The sequence below is a fragment of the Plasmodium falciparum genome (genome assembly GCF_000002765.6).
Source record: "Plasmodium falciparum 3D7 genome assembly, chromosome: 4".
Taxonomy (NCBI): domain Eukaryota; phylum Apicomplexa; class Aconoidasida; order Haemosporida; family Plasmodiidae; genus Plasmodium; species Plasmodium falciparum.
In genome coordinates this window covers 96,648-115,000 of record NC_004318.2, presented here as the reverse complement: position 1 = coordinate 115,000, position 18,353 = coordinate 96,648, and the positions used below count along the sequence as shown (strand labels likewise).

Genomic DNA, 18,353 nt, shown 5'->3' with positions numbered 1-18,353 from the left:
AATTCCTATAGACGGAACTATTTATGATACCAGTAAGAAAGATATGAAGAAAAATAAAAACAAAAAGCAAAATATAAAACAAGGAGGTAAAAAGGAAGAGGTAAAACAAGAAGGTAAAAAGGAAGAGGTAAAACAAGAAGGTAAAAAGGAAGAGGTAAAACAAGAAGGTAAAAAGGAAGAGGTAAAACAAGAAGGTAAAAAGGAAGAGGTAAAACAAGGAGGTAAAAAGGAAGAGGTAAAACAAGGAGGTAAAAAGGAAGAGGTAAAACAAGGAGGTAAAAAGGAAGAGGTAAAACAAGGAGGTAAAAAGGAGGAGGTAAAACAAGGAGGTAAAAAGGAGGAGGTAAAACAAGGAGGTAAAAAGGAAGAGGTGAAAAAAGAATTAAAAAAAAACAATTAATAATAAAATAAATAAATAAATAAAACTATATATATATATATATATATATATATATATATATATATAGAGTAATATCAAATTTATACTTGTATATAAATATTTTCACTTTAATTTTAGATTTTTTTTTTTATTTTAACTTATGTTAAATTTAATATACTTGGTAATTAATTTTTATTTTATTTTAATTTATTGTAGAACTATTAAATTGAAATAATATATACATCATTCTAATATAATTAATTTTGTGTTTTATTATTACAATTAAATAATATATATATATATATTTATTTATTTATTTATATATATATAATCCACGAGGGATTGTCTATTGAGGGTACTAGATTATATAACAACGAGTGTTCCTATTAAAAGATATATTCTTTTATAATATATTAATTATATATGAATGTGCAAAAATTATATTAACATTTTTGAAATATTATACAAAATGATATATATTTTATTATTATATGACAACATTTATGTATTATTTTTTTTTTTTTTTTTTATTTATTTATTATCAAATAATAAAAAGATCTTAAAATATTTTTTATCATAAAACATAATAATGTAAATGTTCAAAAAGTATATATATATTTGATTTGTTCTTATATTAAACATTATGTGAAAGAATTATAACAATAAGTACTTCTAAAAATAATATATATATATATATATATATATATATATATGTATGTGTATTAATTTATAAATGTGTTTATATATATATATATATATATTTTATTTTATCAAAAGAAATAATATATTTTATATGTATATATATAAAATTTTAACTATTGAAGGTTAATTTTTTTTTTTTTTTTTTTTAATAAAGACAAATTATATTTTTAATTTTTAAGGATCATATCAATATATAATTTGTTCTTTAAAATATCTTATTTAAATTGGAAATTTACTATAGAGTATGAATTTTGAATGATAAATAAATTCTCATTTTACACCTTATATATTATGAACACTTTTGCAAAAAATCTGAACAATTCATAAAATTTATTACTTGTTCATGGAAAATTTATATAAATATAATATATATATATATATATGTATATATATGTATATTTTTTTTTTTTTGTTTTGCATTTATAAAATAATATATCGAATTAATTAAAGGACAAATAGAAATTATAATAAGTTTTGGTAAACCAAAAAAAAAAAAAAAAAAAAAAAAAAAGAAATATAAAGTTTACGATATATTGCTATATAAATATTATTCCTTTATGAATATAAAATAATATAATTATATAACACTATAAATATATATTTATATAAAACTGTTGTATTATATTAAATTATATAGGTGTATTATATATATATGAAAAAATTGGACTATATAAAAAAAAAAAAATAATAAATAAAGGAAATAAGATAAAATAAAAGATATTTTCTAAAAGAATATATGACATAAAAAGAGGAAAACATATAATATATTATATATATATATATATTATATATGAGAATAAATAAAATGAGGACGTTTCTTAAAATTAAACCAAACATTAGGTATAAATATATATATTAATATATTTTACTTGATACTATGAAATATATAAATGAATATAAAATTGAAAAAATTAAATGTAATTTGTAAAATATATATAAAAGTAATATTTATTAAAAGTATTTATTATGAATTAACATTATAAATATAATGTAATATATATATATATATATATATATATATATTTATTTATTTATAATATATAATTATTATTATTATTATTATTTTTTTTTTTTAAAGATTAAGTAAAAATATATTATAAAAAAATTAAAATAATATATTTATTAAATCATTATTAAAAAGAATAATGAATATTTTGAAATATAATAAACTTGTATTTATTTGAATCTATAAGGATAAACACTTTAAATAAATAAATAAATATATATATATATATAAACTTATATTTTTATTGTTTAAATTTTATTTCCTATTTATTTTTATTAATTACATAAAATATAATATATGTTAAAAATATAGAAAGGGAAAATAATTGTTATAATGTATTTTTTTTTTTTTTTTTTAATTTTTTATATTTATATATTTTTTTAAAATGGTAAGTGGTTCTGTGAACAGATAGAATATTTGTATAGAACAATTATAAATGTTGTAAAAGTTGAAAAGTCGGTTTTTAAATATTTAAATAGAATTAATTTAAAAAATTAGCTTATATTATAACATGATAATAAAAAAAAAACCCAAGAAATAATAAAAAAACAAAAAAAAAAAAAAAAGAAAAATTATATAATATATAGATTATTTGACGAATAAATTTAAGAAATATATATTATTATATTTTTTTATAAGTTGAAAAATATAAATATATATATTATTTTTCAAATTAATTTTTAGAAAAATACGAAATGAACAACATTTAACCTCTTACTAATTACCTGATTAACTATTTTGTAAATATTCATTTTATATAATTTATTATTTAGTTACATATATTAGATATATAAATATATATATTAATATATATTTTTTTTTATTATTTAAAAGAAAATAGGCTTATATATATATTATATATATATAAAGATTTAATCGAAATATTTAAGCATGTATAATGGTAGTGCATATAATAATATAATAAATTATATATAAATATTATAAATTATAAATTGTTTTTATGTTATTGTAAATATAATAACATATAAGGTACAGTTCAATATTAGGATACCATATGAAAAAAAAAATAAAAATAAATAATAATAATAAAAATAAAAAAAAAAATAATAATAATAATAATAAATAATGAACCAAATAATATTTTATAATATTATAAAAATGTTTTATATTTGTATTTTATAAAAATATCCCTCTTGTTTTTGTTCTATTTTTTTTTTTTTTTTTTTTTGTAATATATATATATATATATAATATATTTTTATTTATTTAATTTCTTTTTGCGTAGTGGTTAAAATATATAGAACAAGAGGGAATAATTATTAAAGAGTTTACCAAGATTGTATGTAAAATATTATTTTATGAGATGAAATACGTTTTATTATGTTATATATATATGTATCATCATTTTAAATAATAATACATAGAAAAAAAAAGATATATATATATATATAAATATATAATATATTCTAATGATAATTCCAAAAATGTAACATAATAATATATTTGTTCCTAATTTATAATAAAATACATATATATTTTTTTTGAAAATATTATTGTTTAGAAAATAATTATATTATTATTATATATATATATATATATATATAATATTTAAATGGTTTAATTTATTTTTTATTTTATTTTATTTTTTTGTTATATTATGAATATTATATTTACCGTATGTACTTTTTTTATTTATCTAATATTTGTGATAGGATATGTAACACAAATAAATGGAAGATCGAAGTGTTTTTCAGAAATATATGAAAAGGCATGCAATGAAGAAGAATCAAATGTATATTGTATAAAAGATCATAAGAAGAAAAGTTCTGTATATACTTTTAAACACATTTTGAAATTATTATTAGAAAAAAAGAAATCAGACAATGATAAAATAGGTTTCGTAGAAAATAGTTGTGGTGAAATAAACAATTTTATGACATATGGAACCTTTTATGAAAAGGTTTGTTCATTTAGTCATTCTTTAGATACTTATGGAGGGAAAGGTATTGAAGCCAGGAAATATGATGAAGATAAAAATAATGGTATGTTTAAATTATTGGGTTTATATGGGAGTAATTCTATAAATTGGCTAGTTACCGATATGGGATGTATGATGAGTGGTGTCACTACAATAGTAATGCATTCTAAATTTAGCATAGATTTAATTGTAGATATTTTAAAAAGAACACAGCTAGAATGGTTATGTATAGATTTAGATTTGGTTGAAGGTTTATTGTGTCATATAAAGGAATTACCACATTTGAAAAAACTAATAATATTAGATACTTTAGTTAAATATAAGAAAAAAGGTATTAACGAGGAAGAAAGTGATGATGAAAAGAAATATGAAGGATTAAGGAAAGACAGCAACAATAAAAAAAACAACAAAAATAACAAAGACAACAAAAATAACAAAGGCAACAAAAATAACAAAGACAACGAAAAAAACCACCACCACCACAACAACAACAACAGTATTAATAATAAGAAGAATAAGACCGAGAGAGAGGGGGAGGGGGGGAAAAATGCACTACATGAATTTTCCAATTTAGAAAAAGATGTTAGCTCAGGGTCATTTGAATATGATAAGGAAAAATTAGAAAAGCTTAATGTTTTAAAAGAGAAAGCCAAGGAATTTGGAATAAGTATTATAGAATTTGATAATATGACAAAGGGTATTAAAAAGACAAATATGAAGATTCAGAATGAAGATCCTGATTTCATTACATCTATTGTATATACTTCTGGAACATCTGGACAACCAAAAGGTGTTATGTTAAGCAATAAAAATTTTCATAGCACAGTAGCACCATTATGTGATCATAATGTAATAAAAAACATGAAACCGAAAACCCATTTTTCTTATTTACCTGTATCACATGTATTTGAGAGAGTTTTGGTTTATATGGCTGTTATTCTTGGTATAAAAATAAATATATCGAGTAAGGATATTAGTTGTTTTTCTAAAGATTTATATAATTCAGATGTTGAGGTACTTGCAGGTGTACCTAAAGTGTTTACTAGAATATATACAAATATTATGACAGAAATAAATAATTTGCCAGTTTTAAAAAAATCGTTAGTAAAAAATATTTTATCTTTACGTAAACATTTTAATAATGGATCTTTTGGTAAATTTATTGAGAAATGTACTAATATATCTTCTCGAATAAAAGGTAATGTGAATCCAAAAATGCAAATGTTATTAAATGGTGGTGGTAAATTATCTTCAAAAATTGCTGACGAATTATGTGTTTTGTTAAATGTTGATTATATTCAAGGATATGGATTAACTGAATCGACTGGTGCTTTGTTTGTACAAGATGGATTAGGATGTAATACTGAAAATGTAGGTGGACCTATTTCTTCTAGTACCAGATATAAATTAATTTCTTGGGAAAAATATAAGGCGAATGATTTATGTCCTAAAGGAGAATTATTTGTTAAGAGTGATTCTATGTTTAGTGGTTACTTTTTAGAAAGAGAATATACAAAGAATGCATTTACTGATGATGGTTATTTTAAAACAGGTGATGTTTTTCAAATAAATGAAGATGGTTCTTTAACATTTTTAGATAGATCAAAGGGTTTGGTTAAATTATCTCAAGGAGAATACATAGAGACCGATATGTTAAATAATCTTTATTCTGTGATTCTTTTTGTAAATTTTTGTGTTGCATATGGTGATGATTCTATGGATGGTCCTCTGGCCATTATATCTGTTGATAAAAGTTTATTGTTCAAATGTTTAAAAGAAGATAATATGTTAGAAGGTACTGGAGTTAATGAAAAGAATTATTCAGAAAAATTAATTGACGAAATATTAAATCAATCTATTTATGTTGATTATGTAAAGGGGAAGATGATGGAAGTATATAAGAAAACCAATTTAAACAGATATAATATTATTAATGACATATATTTGACTTCCAAAACGTGGGACATGAATAATTACCTTACTCCGACATTAAAAATAAGAAGATTCAATGTATTTAAAGATTTTTCTTTTTATATAGATCAAGTTAAAAAGAAATATGAAGACAAATTAAAAGGCAGTAGTACAGATAGTAAGAGTAGTGTAAAGAGTGGTGGCAAGAAGGAAGAAAAGGAAAATAAAAAGAACGATATAGGGGAAAATAAAGTAAAAAGTGAGGTAAAAAATGAGGTAAAAAATGAGGTAAAAAGTGAGGTAAAAAATGAGGTAAAAAGTGAGGTAAAAAATGAGGTAAAAAATGAGGTAAAAAGTGAGGTAAAAAGTGAGGTAAAAAATGAGGTAAAAAATGAGGTAAAAAGTGAGGTAAAAAGTGAGGTAAAAAGTGAGGTAAAAAGTGAGGTAAAAAGTGAGGTAAAAAATGAGGTAAAAAGTGAGGTAAAAAGTGAAGAAAAAAATGAAAAGAAAGCAAAAGAACGATTAACAAAATCAAAAATATCAAAACCTGAACAAAGAAATGTTTTAAAATGTGAACAAAATAATGCTGTATGTAATTTTCCGACAAATAAGAAAATAGTTAAAGAAACAAACTTAAAACAATTAAGAGTTCCAAATGTACCCGAATTACAAGTCAATGCATAAATAATATGGAAGTTCAATAATTGGGATATGAAATAAAAAATAATTGAAAGGTATATTAAGATATATAAAGGTTTTCTCAGAAATGATTTATTAACATTATTTATTATTATTTTATTTTATACTATTCTTTTTGTTTTATTTTATTTTATTTTATTTTATTTTATTGGTTTTGTTTTGTTTTGTTTTATTTATTTATTTATTTATTTATTTATTTATATATTTTTTTTTTTTTTTTTTTTTCTATTTTATTTTTTTTTTTTTTCTATTTTATTTTTTTTTTTTTTTGTTATATAATTTTTGTATATACCAAAAGATAAAAGTTGTCATCCAAATGATAAATCCATTTATTAATTTAATTCATTTTTTAAAATATTTTTGTATAAACAATATACATTTTAAAATTTTAGATAATGAGAAATAATATACTCATTATATTTAGACATAAAATTATATTTTTTTAATATATTTATATTTTTATGTATAACATATAAGAAAAAAAAAAAAAAAAAAAAAAAAAAAATTGTTACCTCCTTGTATAAGATACTAATTTATTTAAAGTTTACATTATATATGTATATATTTTCAAATATAATTAAATATATATATATATATATATAATTTTTTTTTTTTATATATGTATTTTTATTATTTTATTTTTGTTTTATTATATTATAAATAATTTTTGATATTGTTATTCACTAAGATATTTTAAATAATTAACTGATTCAATATATATTATATATGTTTTTACATTTTTAATTAATTTTTATCTTTTTTAAGTTTCAAAAATATTTAGCATTACAATGAATAATTTGGTAAAGATTTAAGAGTATAATATGAAAATATATATTATATATATATTATATATATATTTAGATATAAAAAGTTAAAGTATTAAATGTTTGTAAACATATATTATATTTTTGAAGGTTATATTATTACAATAATTTGAGACAAAAATATTAAATACAAAGTTTATGTTACAATGTTACTTATGAAAAAAAAAAAAAAAGGGGCATAATATATATATGCCTTTTTTTTTTTTTTTTTTTTTTTTTTTTTTTGTGGTTGTCAATTTAATTAAATGTTAATTGAAATTATTTCATTGAATATATTTGCTTTATATAATTTTGTATGTATTATATATATATATATATATATATATATATATATATATTATTATTATTATATGATGGATAATTATATTGCACTATGGAAAAGAAAATGATATTTTATATATATATATATATATATGTGGATAAATAAAGAAATATATACTTAGTTCTTCTACATATATGAACAAATATAATATTATTTATTTATTTTTTATATTTTATATTTATACATAGATCTTATATGTGTATATATTTATATAATTTCCTATAATATATATTTTCCATAATATTTTGGTATATTTATTATTCTCCAACATGAAAAATATATAAAACTATATGTATATAATATATATATATATATATATATATATATAAATATATATATATTATTATTATTATTATATGATGGATAATTATATTGCAATATATAAAAATATATGTATATATATATATATATATATATATATTTTTTTTTTTTTTTTTTTCCTTTCTTGTGTTCTGTTGTATAAAATAGTAAAAATTTTAATCACCATGTTGATATTACATAGTAATTATATTATATTTGTTAATTTGTTTCGGTTTTGTATTTTTTATTTTATTTTCTTATTATTTTATTTTTTATTCGTGATTAGATAATAAAATAATGTATTTCCTAGTTTATTATTTTGTAACGTTTTAAAAATTTCAATTGTTAATTATTTTATATAATATATATTTATATATATATATATAATCATGTTGTAATTTGTCATATTTGTTTTATATATTTGTGATTTTAATATTATATATTATATATAAATTGCTTATTATTTTAAATAATAAATAAATAAATAAATAAAAAAAAAATATATATATATATAATATATACATATATCAATTAGATAATTTCTATATTTTTCCAACAACATAAGTTTATTTTACTAGAAAATTAATTTTTTTTTTTTTTTTTTTTTATTCAAATAGTTTGTTATTATCCGTTGTTCAGGTGTTTTTTTTTTTTTTTTTTTTTTTTTTTTTGAATAGGATTTTATTTTACTTTTTACAAGATAAAATATTTATTCATTTTTTTTTTTTTTTTTTTTTTTTTTTTTTTTTTTTTTTTTATTATTTTTTTTTTTATTTTATTTTATTTTTTTTTTTTATATTTTTTAATTTCAAATTTGTAATTAGTTTTATTTTATTGTGCAAAAAAAAAAAACTAGAAAAATAATTTATTTTTTAATAAACATTTTTATACACTTTTTAAATATATTTGGTGCTTAAGAAAAAAAAATATGTATGACGTTATACAAAAAAAAAATATGTTATTATTTTAATATGGAACAATAATTTTTTTTATATATATATAATAAATCTGTTAATTTTTATAGTAGCAAATATTAAGTGCATATTATATAATGTGTATTGTATTTTTATTATTGTATATTATATAATGTATAATTAAATAAGAATAGAATAATTATATATAATTAAAAAAAATATATAATTATATATATATAGGTTTTTATTTTTCTTCTTTTTTATGTTTTAATCCGTTTGAAATATATATATTATATATAATTATATATATTTTTTTTAGTGTGTATTTATATTATTTATATAAATAATTAAAAAATTACATTTTTTTTTTTTTATTAAAAAAAATTAAAAAGAAATAAAAAATGAAGATAATAAGCAACCTAGGAAGTATGAACATTACTCTCTTTCACTTATGTTTCTTTGGATTTCTTTTTGTAATTTTAAATTTTACTTTAGATGTAAGTGTTATATATATATTTTTTTAATTTTTTATAAATTATTATAATATATATAATAAATATGTTGTATTTTTTATATAATATTTTTATATGTATAATAATAATAAATATATATTTATATATTTATTTATTTATTTATTTATTTCATTTTTTTTTTTTTTTTTTTTTTTTATATGTAGAATTCCAATTTTTCTAATGGAGGAGATATTTTGTTGAATAGAAATTTGTCAGAGGAAAAAGCAGAGGATGATTATAAAAAATCTTCTAGCTGCTCCTCCTTAGCATCAACAACAAAACGATCACCATCAACAGCATCAACATCAACATCATTAAGATCAGCATCAACAGCATCAACAGCATCAACATTAAGATCAGCATCAACCGCATCAACAGCATCAACAGCATCAACAGCATCAACAGCATCAACAGCATCAACAGCATCAACAGCATCAACAGCATCAGCAGCTTCAACAACACGATCAGCATCAGCAGCTTCAACAACACGATCAGCATCAGCAGCTTCAACAACACGATCAGCATCAGCAGCTTCAACAACACGATCAGCATCAACAGCTTCAACAGCACGATCAGCATCAACAGCATCAACAGCATCAGCAGCATCAGCAGCTTCAACAACACGATCAGCATCAGCAGCTTCAACAACACGATCAGCATCAGCAGCTTCAACAACACGATCAGCATCAGCAGCTTCAACAACACGATCAGCATCAGCAGCTTCAACAGCATCAACAGCATCAACAGGTTCAACATCAACAACACAATCACCATCAACATCAACATCAACAACACAATCACCATCAACATCAACATCAACAACACAATCACCATCAACATCAACATCAACAACACAATCACCATCAACAGGTTCAACATCAGGTTCAACAACCCGATTACCATCAACCGGCTCAACAATCCGATTTCCATCAACAGGCTCATCAAGGTTGGAAGATTATGAGAAAGAAGGTAGTAACGTAGATATTACAGAGGAAGAAGAGAAAGAAGCAGAATCAGTTGATGATAATAATAAAGAAGGAAATGAAAGTGATAATATATATTGTATGCTTTGTAGTAGTAATACTAGAGGATTCGGTTGTGATTGTAAAGATGCTGCAAATTATATATTAAAGAATTTAGATTTGTATGATGAACATGAAGCTAAAAAGCATGCATCAGATAGAACAAAAACATTTTCCAAAGAACTGTCAAAATTATTTAAAAAATTGAGAACTAAAGATCCTAATATGTTCAACAAGAACAAGATTGTTTTTCAAGATTTATCAAAAAAACATACATGGGATAAATATGAATTACATTTACCTGGTTTAGCACATGGAAAATATAATAATGAAAGGGATGTTGAATTAAATAAGAAATTAATTGATTTAGAAGATGGTTTTACAGATACTCAATATATACGTAAATTATATTCTTTGATTAATGAAAATGAAAAAGAAAAATTTGATGATATAAAAAGAAAGATATTATGTTATTGTGCAAGTAAAAATAAATCACTTCATCGTACCCCTGAAGAATCTGAACAAGCATGGAAATATGTTCAAAAATTAATTAAATTATATTATAATGATTTTGATAAGCATTTTGAAAAAGTATTTTTAATATGGTTAGCCTTAAGTGAAGGATTTGATGTTTTTGAATATAAGATGCTTATAGCAGCTAATAGATTATTATGGAGAAAATTATCTGACAAAGTTCAAGAAGAATCTAAAGTCATGATACAAGATTAAGATAATAAAGATTAAAGAGGTTTTATTATATTATAATTAAAATGTAAATTTATAAATAAATAAATATATAATATACATATATATATAATATATATATATTTATTATATGTATAAAATGTTTTAAGTATTATATATAATATATATATATCATTATTAATTTGAAAGAAATCTAATATGAAAAAAATAAAATAAAAATTATTAAATAATTTTAAATGTTTGTTTATATTATATATATATAATATATATATATATATATATAAATATAATTCTGTTTATATTTATATAAATATTATATAATATTTTATTGTTATATGTATTTTTTTGAACTTTTTATAAATGTGTATATATATAATATATTTGTCATATGTTCATTTATAATATAATATATATATATTATAGTAATATATGTATTTTTTTTTTTTTTTCTTTTATATATATATAATATATATTATATATATATTTATCCAATTTAAAATATATTATAATTTGAAGTACATTTTAAATTAACTAATTTTTTGTTATAACTTATAAGAATTATAATTAATAATTTCTATTATTATATATAATTAATTAAAAAATTGAACTTGATCAATTTTTTTATTTTTTGGTAAAAAGCAAAGCAAAGCAAAACAAAGCTTCATAGAATTTTTTAGGAAATAAGATTAAGAAAAGGAATCCATAAAAATATATTAGGAAATAAATAAAATGTTATTTAAAAAAAAAAAAAAATATATATATAATTTTGCAGTGAATTTTTCTGCTTTTTATAAATAAATAAATATATATATATATATATATATATATTATAATAAAATAATATCTTAAAAGAATTATAGGTTTAATAAAATTCAAATTACAAATGTATTAACAATTAAAATGAAAATTATAAAAATGTGTCGTAAACATAAATGAAGTTATCCATTCGTTTTTAATTTTTTTTCTTTTTTTTTTTAATTTGAATGAAATAAAAATATATTTTAAACATGATATATTTAGGTAAAAAAAAAAATAAAAATATTATATGAATTAATATTTCTATAATTTCTTAATTTTTATTTTAAGAATATAGACACAAGTTATTTTGTGAATAAATAAATAAATGAATAAATAAATAAATAAATGAATAAATAAATAAATGAATAAATAAATAAATGAATAAATAAATAAATGAATAAATAAATAAATGAATACATAAATAAATAAATGAATAAATAAATAAATGAATACATAAATAAATAAATGAATAAATAAATAAATGAATAAATAAATAAATGAATAAATAAATAAATGAATAAATAAATAAATAAATATATATATATATATGTTAACAAATAAATACATTTAAGTGAATTCAATAAAATGTAATATATATATATAATATATATATTTTTTAAAAATAATAAATATAAATATAAATAAATTGTGTACATGTTTATTAATATACAAAGGAAACAAAATATTTATAACACCAAAAAAAAATAAAATTAAATTAAAATATTACAAATTATTATATATATATGGAAAATATATCAAATAAAAAATGGTAATTCATTTTATTATATATTAAATTGTGTTCTATGGAACATATATATATATAAATATATATGTTTATATGTTTATATGTTTATATTTCAAATAATATATAAAACTTGTTGTGAATTATAATAATCTTCTAATTTGGATATTACTTTTTGGACGTGCTCATTTTCTAATATTCCAGATTTTTTAATTAAAAAACATAAATATATTATAAGTATTATAACAAGAATAACAATAATTATTATTGCAACAACTTTAGTTGCAGGATCAGGGGAGGCAACCGTAGCGCAAGCGGTTTGAAGTGACTTAAGTTTGCAACAGTTGGCAACAACATCAGCTACTTCACAGCAAGTTCCTGCTGCATTAGTAGAGCAAAGAATATTAACTGTATTTCCAGTAATAGTCATACAATGAGTACATGTTTTATAAGCAATATTAGCACATTTACATGCAGTAATAGCTGAAGCAGATAAGAGTTTACAACATTTAATTGTTCCTGCAACAAATTGTGCAGATAGTGCAGAAGCCTTGATACAAGCGATTGGTGTTGCTACAATAGAATGTATGGATTTTCCTATTGCAGCTATTAATCCTATTCCCACAGTATAACCTCCAATTTGATATTTATACACTTTTTCTTCCATTATTTCATAAAACAAACTCCATAGTTCGAAAAAAGATTTTTTCTTACCTTTTTTCTTTTTAAATATCTCTTCAAAATATTTTGGAAATGCTAATTCTATATCTGAACCAACATTTATAAATTCAACCAAATGATTCTTTATTATTAAAAATAATTTATATATAATACTTTCATTTTTGAATTTTTGAATTTTCCTTTTTTTTTTCATTAATTTATCTTTCAAAATTTTTTCATTTCGTTTTTTTTTTTCTTGTTCTTCCTTTTGATATTGTTCATATGATTCTAGTAATTTTTTTTTTTGTTGTTCTAAGAAAAGTTTTTTTAGTTCATAGTCTATTAATTTATCACTCTTCCAGTGGTATTTTTCTAATTTATCCTTAACAATTTGATCTTTTAATAATGAGATTTCTTTTAATTCATTTTTTATATAATCTTCGCATAATGTTTGTGTATCCAATATTTCTTTTTCTAATTTTTCAATTTCGTCTTTAGTATTATTATGGTCATTTTTATTTTTATCTGTAATTTTATTTTTCTTTTTTAGGTATTAGATTTTTTTTAATTTCTCCTTGATTATTTCATCTTTTATTAGTTTTATTTGTTTTAATTGATCTCTTATATAATCTAAGGTAATAACATCTGGTATGGTATCTACGGGTGTTTTATTAACTGTAGCATTTTGTTAATTATTCTTGTTAATTCTAGGAATGTTCTAAAAAAAAACAAAAACAAAAAAATATATATATATAATAAATATAATAGGAATTATAAGTATATTATATATATATGTATATATTATTTCCTTACAGTATGTGAAGATATGAATGTATCTAATAAAAGTGAAAAGAATAATATTTTAAAATAAATAAAGATCATGTTAATTTATTTCTCGGATTATTCTTATTTTATTTAGTTCGTATTTAGAATATAGAGATATTATTATAAATGTGTTCATTGTAATTTTATTTTATTATTATTATTATTATTATTATTATTATTATTTATTATTTTTTTTTTATCTATAATGTTTAAAAAAATTATGGGTTCATTATATTTTTACTTTTAGAATGTGTAAAAAATTAATATAATACCTATTTTATATGGTTGTTTAATATTAGATTAATTTACACACAGAAAATGAGATTTTATAAATATGTATTCAATTTATAGAAAATAAAAAAAAAGAAAAGAAAATATTAAATTATAATATATTTTGTTACAAGGGAATAATATAATAATTATTGTTTTTTTAAAAAATTAAAAATAAAAAAAATATATATTTTTATATATATCTTTATAATATATATATTCTTTGAATACTACTATTTTAGTATTATTTTAATTTTGTTCATATTTAAACAATATCTCCAATTTAACACTTGTAATAAAATAATATATTAAATATAAAAAATAAATAGTATTAATAAAATATGTATATATAATATATTTTTACAAATAAATTTTATTAAAGCATATGCTATAAAAATAAATAATATTTGAATATAAAATAAATCAGGGAAAATATATTTATAGAACATAGCACCTTCTACATAATAATATCATTACAAGGAATGCTATTTTGCTTATTAAAAAGGTTATAGGATATAATAAAAAGAAATATTTAAATAATAACTTATATTTTTAAATATATATTCAACTAGAAACATGAATATTATTAGTAATATATATATATATATATATATATATATATATATATATAGATTTTATATATTTCTTTATTATGAAAAAAGAAAAAAAAAGAAAACAAAAGAAAAATAATAATATAATAATAAAAAAAATTAAATTACTCATTTTTACTATATTATTTCCTTTTTATGAATATATATATAAAAATGTGTTATTAGAATTGTATAAGTTTCCTTATATATACCCTAAAAGAAATAGATGTCATATTATTATTATTAATACTAATATAAAGATAAGGGAAAATAATTAATAATAATAAAAGAAAAAAAAATAATAAATTGTAGAAATAAAAAAAAAATAAGATAATAAAAAATACTTTAATTATACTTTTCCAATATTAATATTATGATATTTATGTATATATAAGGCAAAATTAATACAAGAATGAAATGTATTTACTATATATATATTTATATATATATATATGGATATAAAACAATTTTAATTTATATAAATATTTTATATATATTAGAAGATAGTACATATATATTTATTAATAAAAAAAAAAAAAAAAAAAAAAAAAAGATTATAATATATGGCTTCACATACATCATTAAATAAATATATATATATATATATATATATATATATCTTATTTATATAAGATTTAGGTATATAGATAATATAACCATAATTATAAATGTATATTTTCCTATGTTTCATTTTAATCTAAGAAAAAATGTGTAACATTTTATTATTTATAAATATAGAAAAATATAATTAAATATATGGTACTATATATATATATATATTATTTTTTGTGTAAAAAGAAGTAATTTATCTATTAACATTATACACATTATGGATAATATTATAACAATTTTATGTATATATATATATATTTATTTATTTATTTATTTAAAATATATTATCCATTCATTTTATTGAGGTTTAATAAAAAGTATATATAATAATTAAATTATTCATGTATATGTATTTAACATGACATGTAAATATGAAACCTTGTGATTATAAAACTTTAATTTTGATATAAATACTCACAAGAAAATAATAATAATATAAAATAAGTATAATAAAAAATGTCGAACATGATTAAAAAAAAAAAAAATATATATTTATTGATTGAATCTACAAAACTATTTTTATTATCATAATAGTAGATAATTATGAAACCATCTGTATTTTTTATATCACAAGAATATATATATATATATGTGTATGTGTTGATGTATATAAAATCATATTCATATATATTGTAGCAGCCTAATGAAATAATTTAAGTGTCCATAATATTATTAGGATTTATTAATACATATATATATTTATATATGTTGTACCATCATATATATATAATAATAATAAAAGTAGATGCCAAATATTTATTAGCTAGGTTTTATATTTTTTTTTGGTTGCTGTCCATAATATTAATATATATCATTATTTTATATGGAGATTTAATAAAGTTATTATATATATTAAAAATAATATAATAATAATATCTATATTTATGTATACTATGCGTATCTTTAAAAATAATTATTATTTAATATAAGTGTTTATTATATATACAATATTTTATAAGTCAAATTATTATGTATTTATGGAGTATATAAATATTATGGAAAGAACAAATTTTAAAGGTTCTTTTTCATTTTTTATAATTATAATTGTTTTACTTTATATGTTTCACAAAACATCACAAGGACAAGAAAAAAGATAAATAAATAGTAAAAAAAAAAAAAAAAAAATAATAAATAATATTAGATAAAATTTGAATATATTTTTTATTATTATATCTTATAATTATATAATTAAATAATAACGATATAATATATAATTCGCTTATATATTATTATATAATACATATTAATGTTTATAATATTTTACTAGAATATATGTACTGAAAAATTTAAACATATATATATATATATATATATATATATATATATGTATGAATACATCAACACATTTATCAATAATATAATAGTTTGAAAACATTTTATTTTTCAATTTCTACATTATGAAAAAAAAGAAAAAATTATAAAATTTTACTGTATGAATAAATGTGTTTTATTTTATGAAGTTCAAATATTTATGTTTCTTTATGGTTTTTATTTTTCTTCTTATGAGGAAAAAATAAATAAATCAATAAAAATATAACACAAATGAAAGATATTATTATATGTGAAGCTAATATAGAATTGTTTACAATAATTGTCTTTTTAATAAAAAATATACAACATAATTAAAAGCATCTTTATATAGTAGTTTCATATTCATAATTTGTTCATGTAAATATTATAAGTGTTATTCAAATTCTTGTATAGAAGGAATCTTATAAAAACTACGAAATTTGAGGTAATATATGATTCTGAATTATCCATATTTTATATTTGTTATGATAATTGTTCTATGCTTATATATTTAATAGTAGTTCTTATTATAATATTATAATATTTTCTGGGTTCATCACATATTTTAACATAATAGAATATAATCTAATATTAGTATTTTTGAATGTTTTCATATTTTATTTTTTTTTTTCGACTACAACTTAAAGTAGGACGTAAGTTCATTAACATTATATTTAAAAAATATTAAGAAAAGGTATATAATTTGATATATATATATATATATATATATATATATATATATATATATATATATTTATATGTAAAATGAATAACACTTGAAAAAATGAATGTATTTATTTTTTGTACATATCGTGTGTGTATTAATATATTTAAAAGCAAATACACAATTTTTATATAATATATAAAATTAATTTTTATTTTATAAATATATTATGTAATTTTCAATACATTATTATATCCCAATATAGGTATTACATATATATATATGGGTGGGTTTATTATTACATATCAAAAATTCAGCTAGTTCAATAAAAAATTATAAAATATATGCTCATATAAATGTATACCCTTATTATTATAAAAATCATGTATAAAATATAATATAGTTTAATTGATTTTTATATTAAAATTTTTTTTTTTTCTTTACACAATATTTTTATTAAAAATGTTATGTAATATTAAGATAACATATTTATTATTTCATAAAAAATATAATCTGATAATATAAGGGTATAGTAAAAATTTAAATGTTATTTTATAAAAATGTAGTATGAACATAAACAAAATGGTTATATATAAATATTTCACAGTATATCCTATAACTATTGTAATATAACACATTATAATATATTACATATATATATATATAT

At 17.6% G+C, this 18,353-nt stretch overlaps 3 protein-coding genes and 1 pseudogene across 3 annotated transcripts in view, besides 1 other annotated feature; 3 read left to right on the top strand and 1 right to left on the bottom strand.

The window, feature by feature from the left end:
* PF3D7_0402000 (Plasmodium exported protein (PHISTa), unknown function) overlaps positions 1–400 on the top strand; it is a gene marked incomplete at both ends in the record, with an annotated part of 1,458 nt that extends 1,058 nt beyond the window's left edge. The window contains one exon of the mRNA XM_001351298.1: positions 1–400. This exon is cut by the window's left edge and continues 737 nt beyond it. Coding sequence (XP_001351334.1) covers positions 1–400 — 400 coding nt within the window.
* A 3,305-nt stretch (positions 401–3,705) lies between these two features.
* PF3D7_0401900 (acyl-CoA synthetase) lies at positions 3,706–6,621 on the top strand (the record flags this gene model as incomplete). The annotated part of the gene is made up of 1 exon (XM_001351297.1): positions 3,706–6,621. One exon carries the CDS (start codon positions 3,706–3,708, stop codon positions 6,619–6,621), a length of 2,916 nt encoding a protein of 971 aa, XP_001351333.1.
* Positions 6,622–9,397: 2,776 nt separating this feature from the next.
* On the top strand, positions 9,398–11,259 carry PF3D7_0401800 (Plasmodium exported protein (PHISTb), unknown function; the record flags this gene model as incomplete). Its single annotated transcript, XM_001351296.1, has 2 exons — positions 9,398–9,493; positions 9,673–11,259. 2 exons carry the CDS (start codon positions 9,398–9,400, stop codon positions 11,257–11,259), a joined length of 1,683 nt encoding a protein of 560 aa, XP_001351332.1.
* Positions 11,260–12,890: 1,631 nt separating this feature from the next.
* On the bottom strand, positions 12,891–14,317 carry PF3D7_0401700 (annotated as a pseudogene).
* Positions 12,891–14,317: a sequence feature (Plasmodium exported protein, unknown function, pseudogene).
* Positions 14,318–18,353: the final 4,036 nt, after the last annotated feature.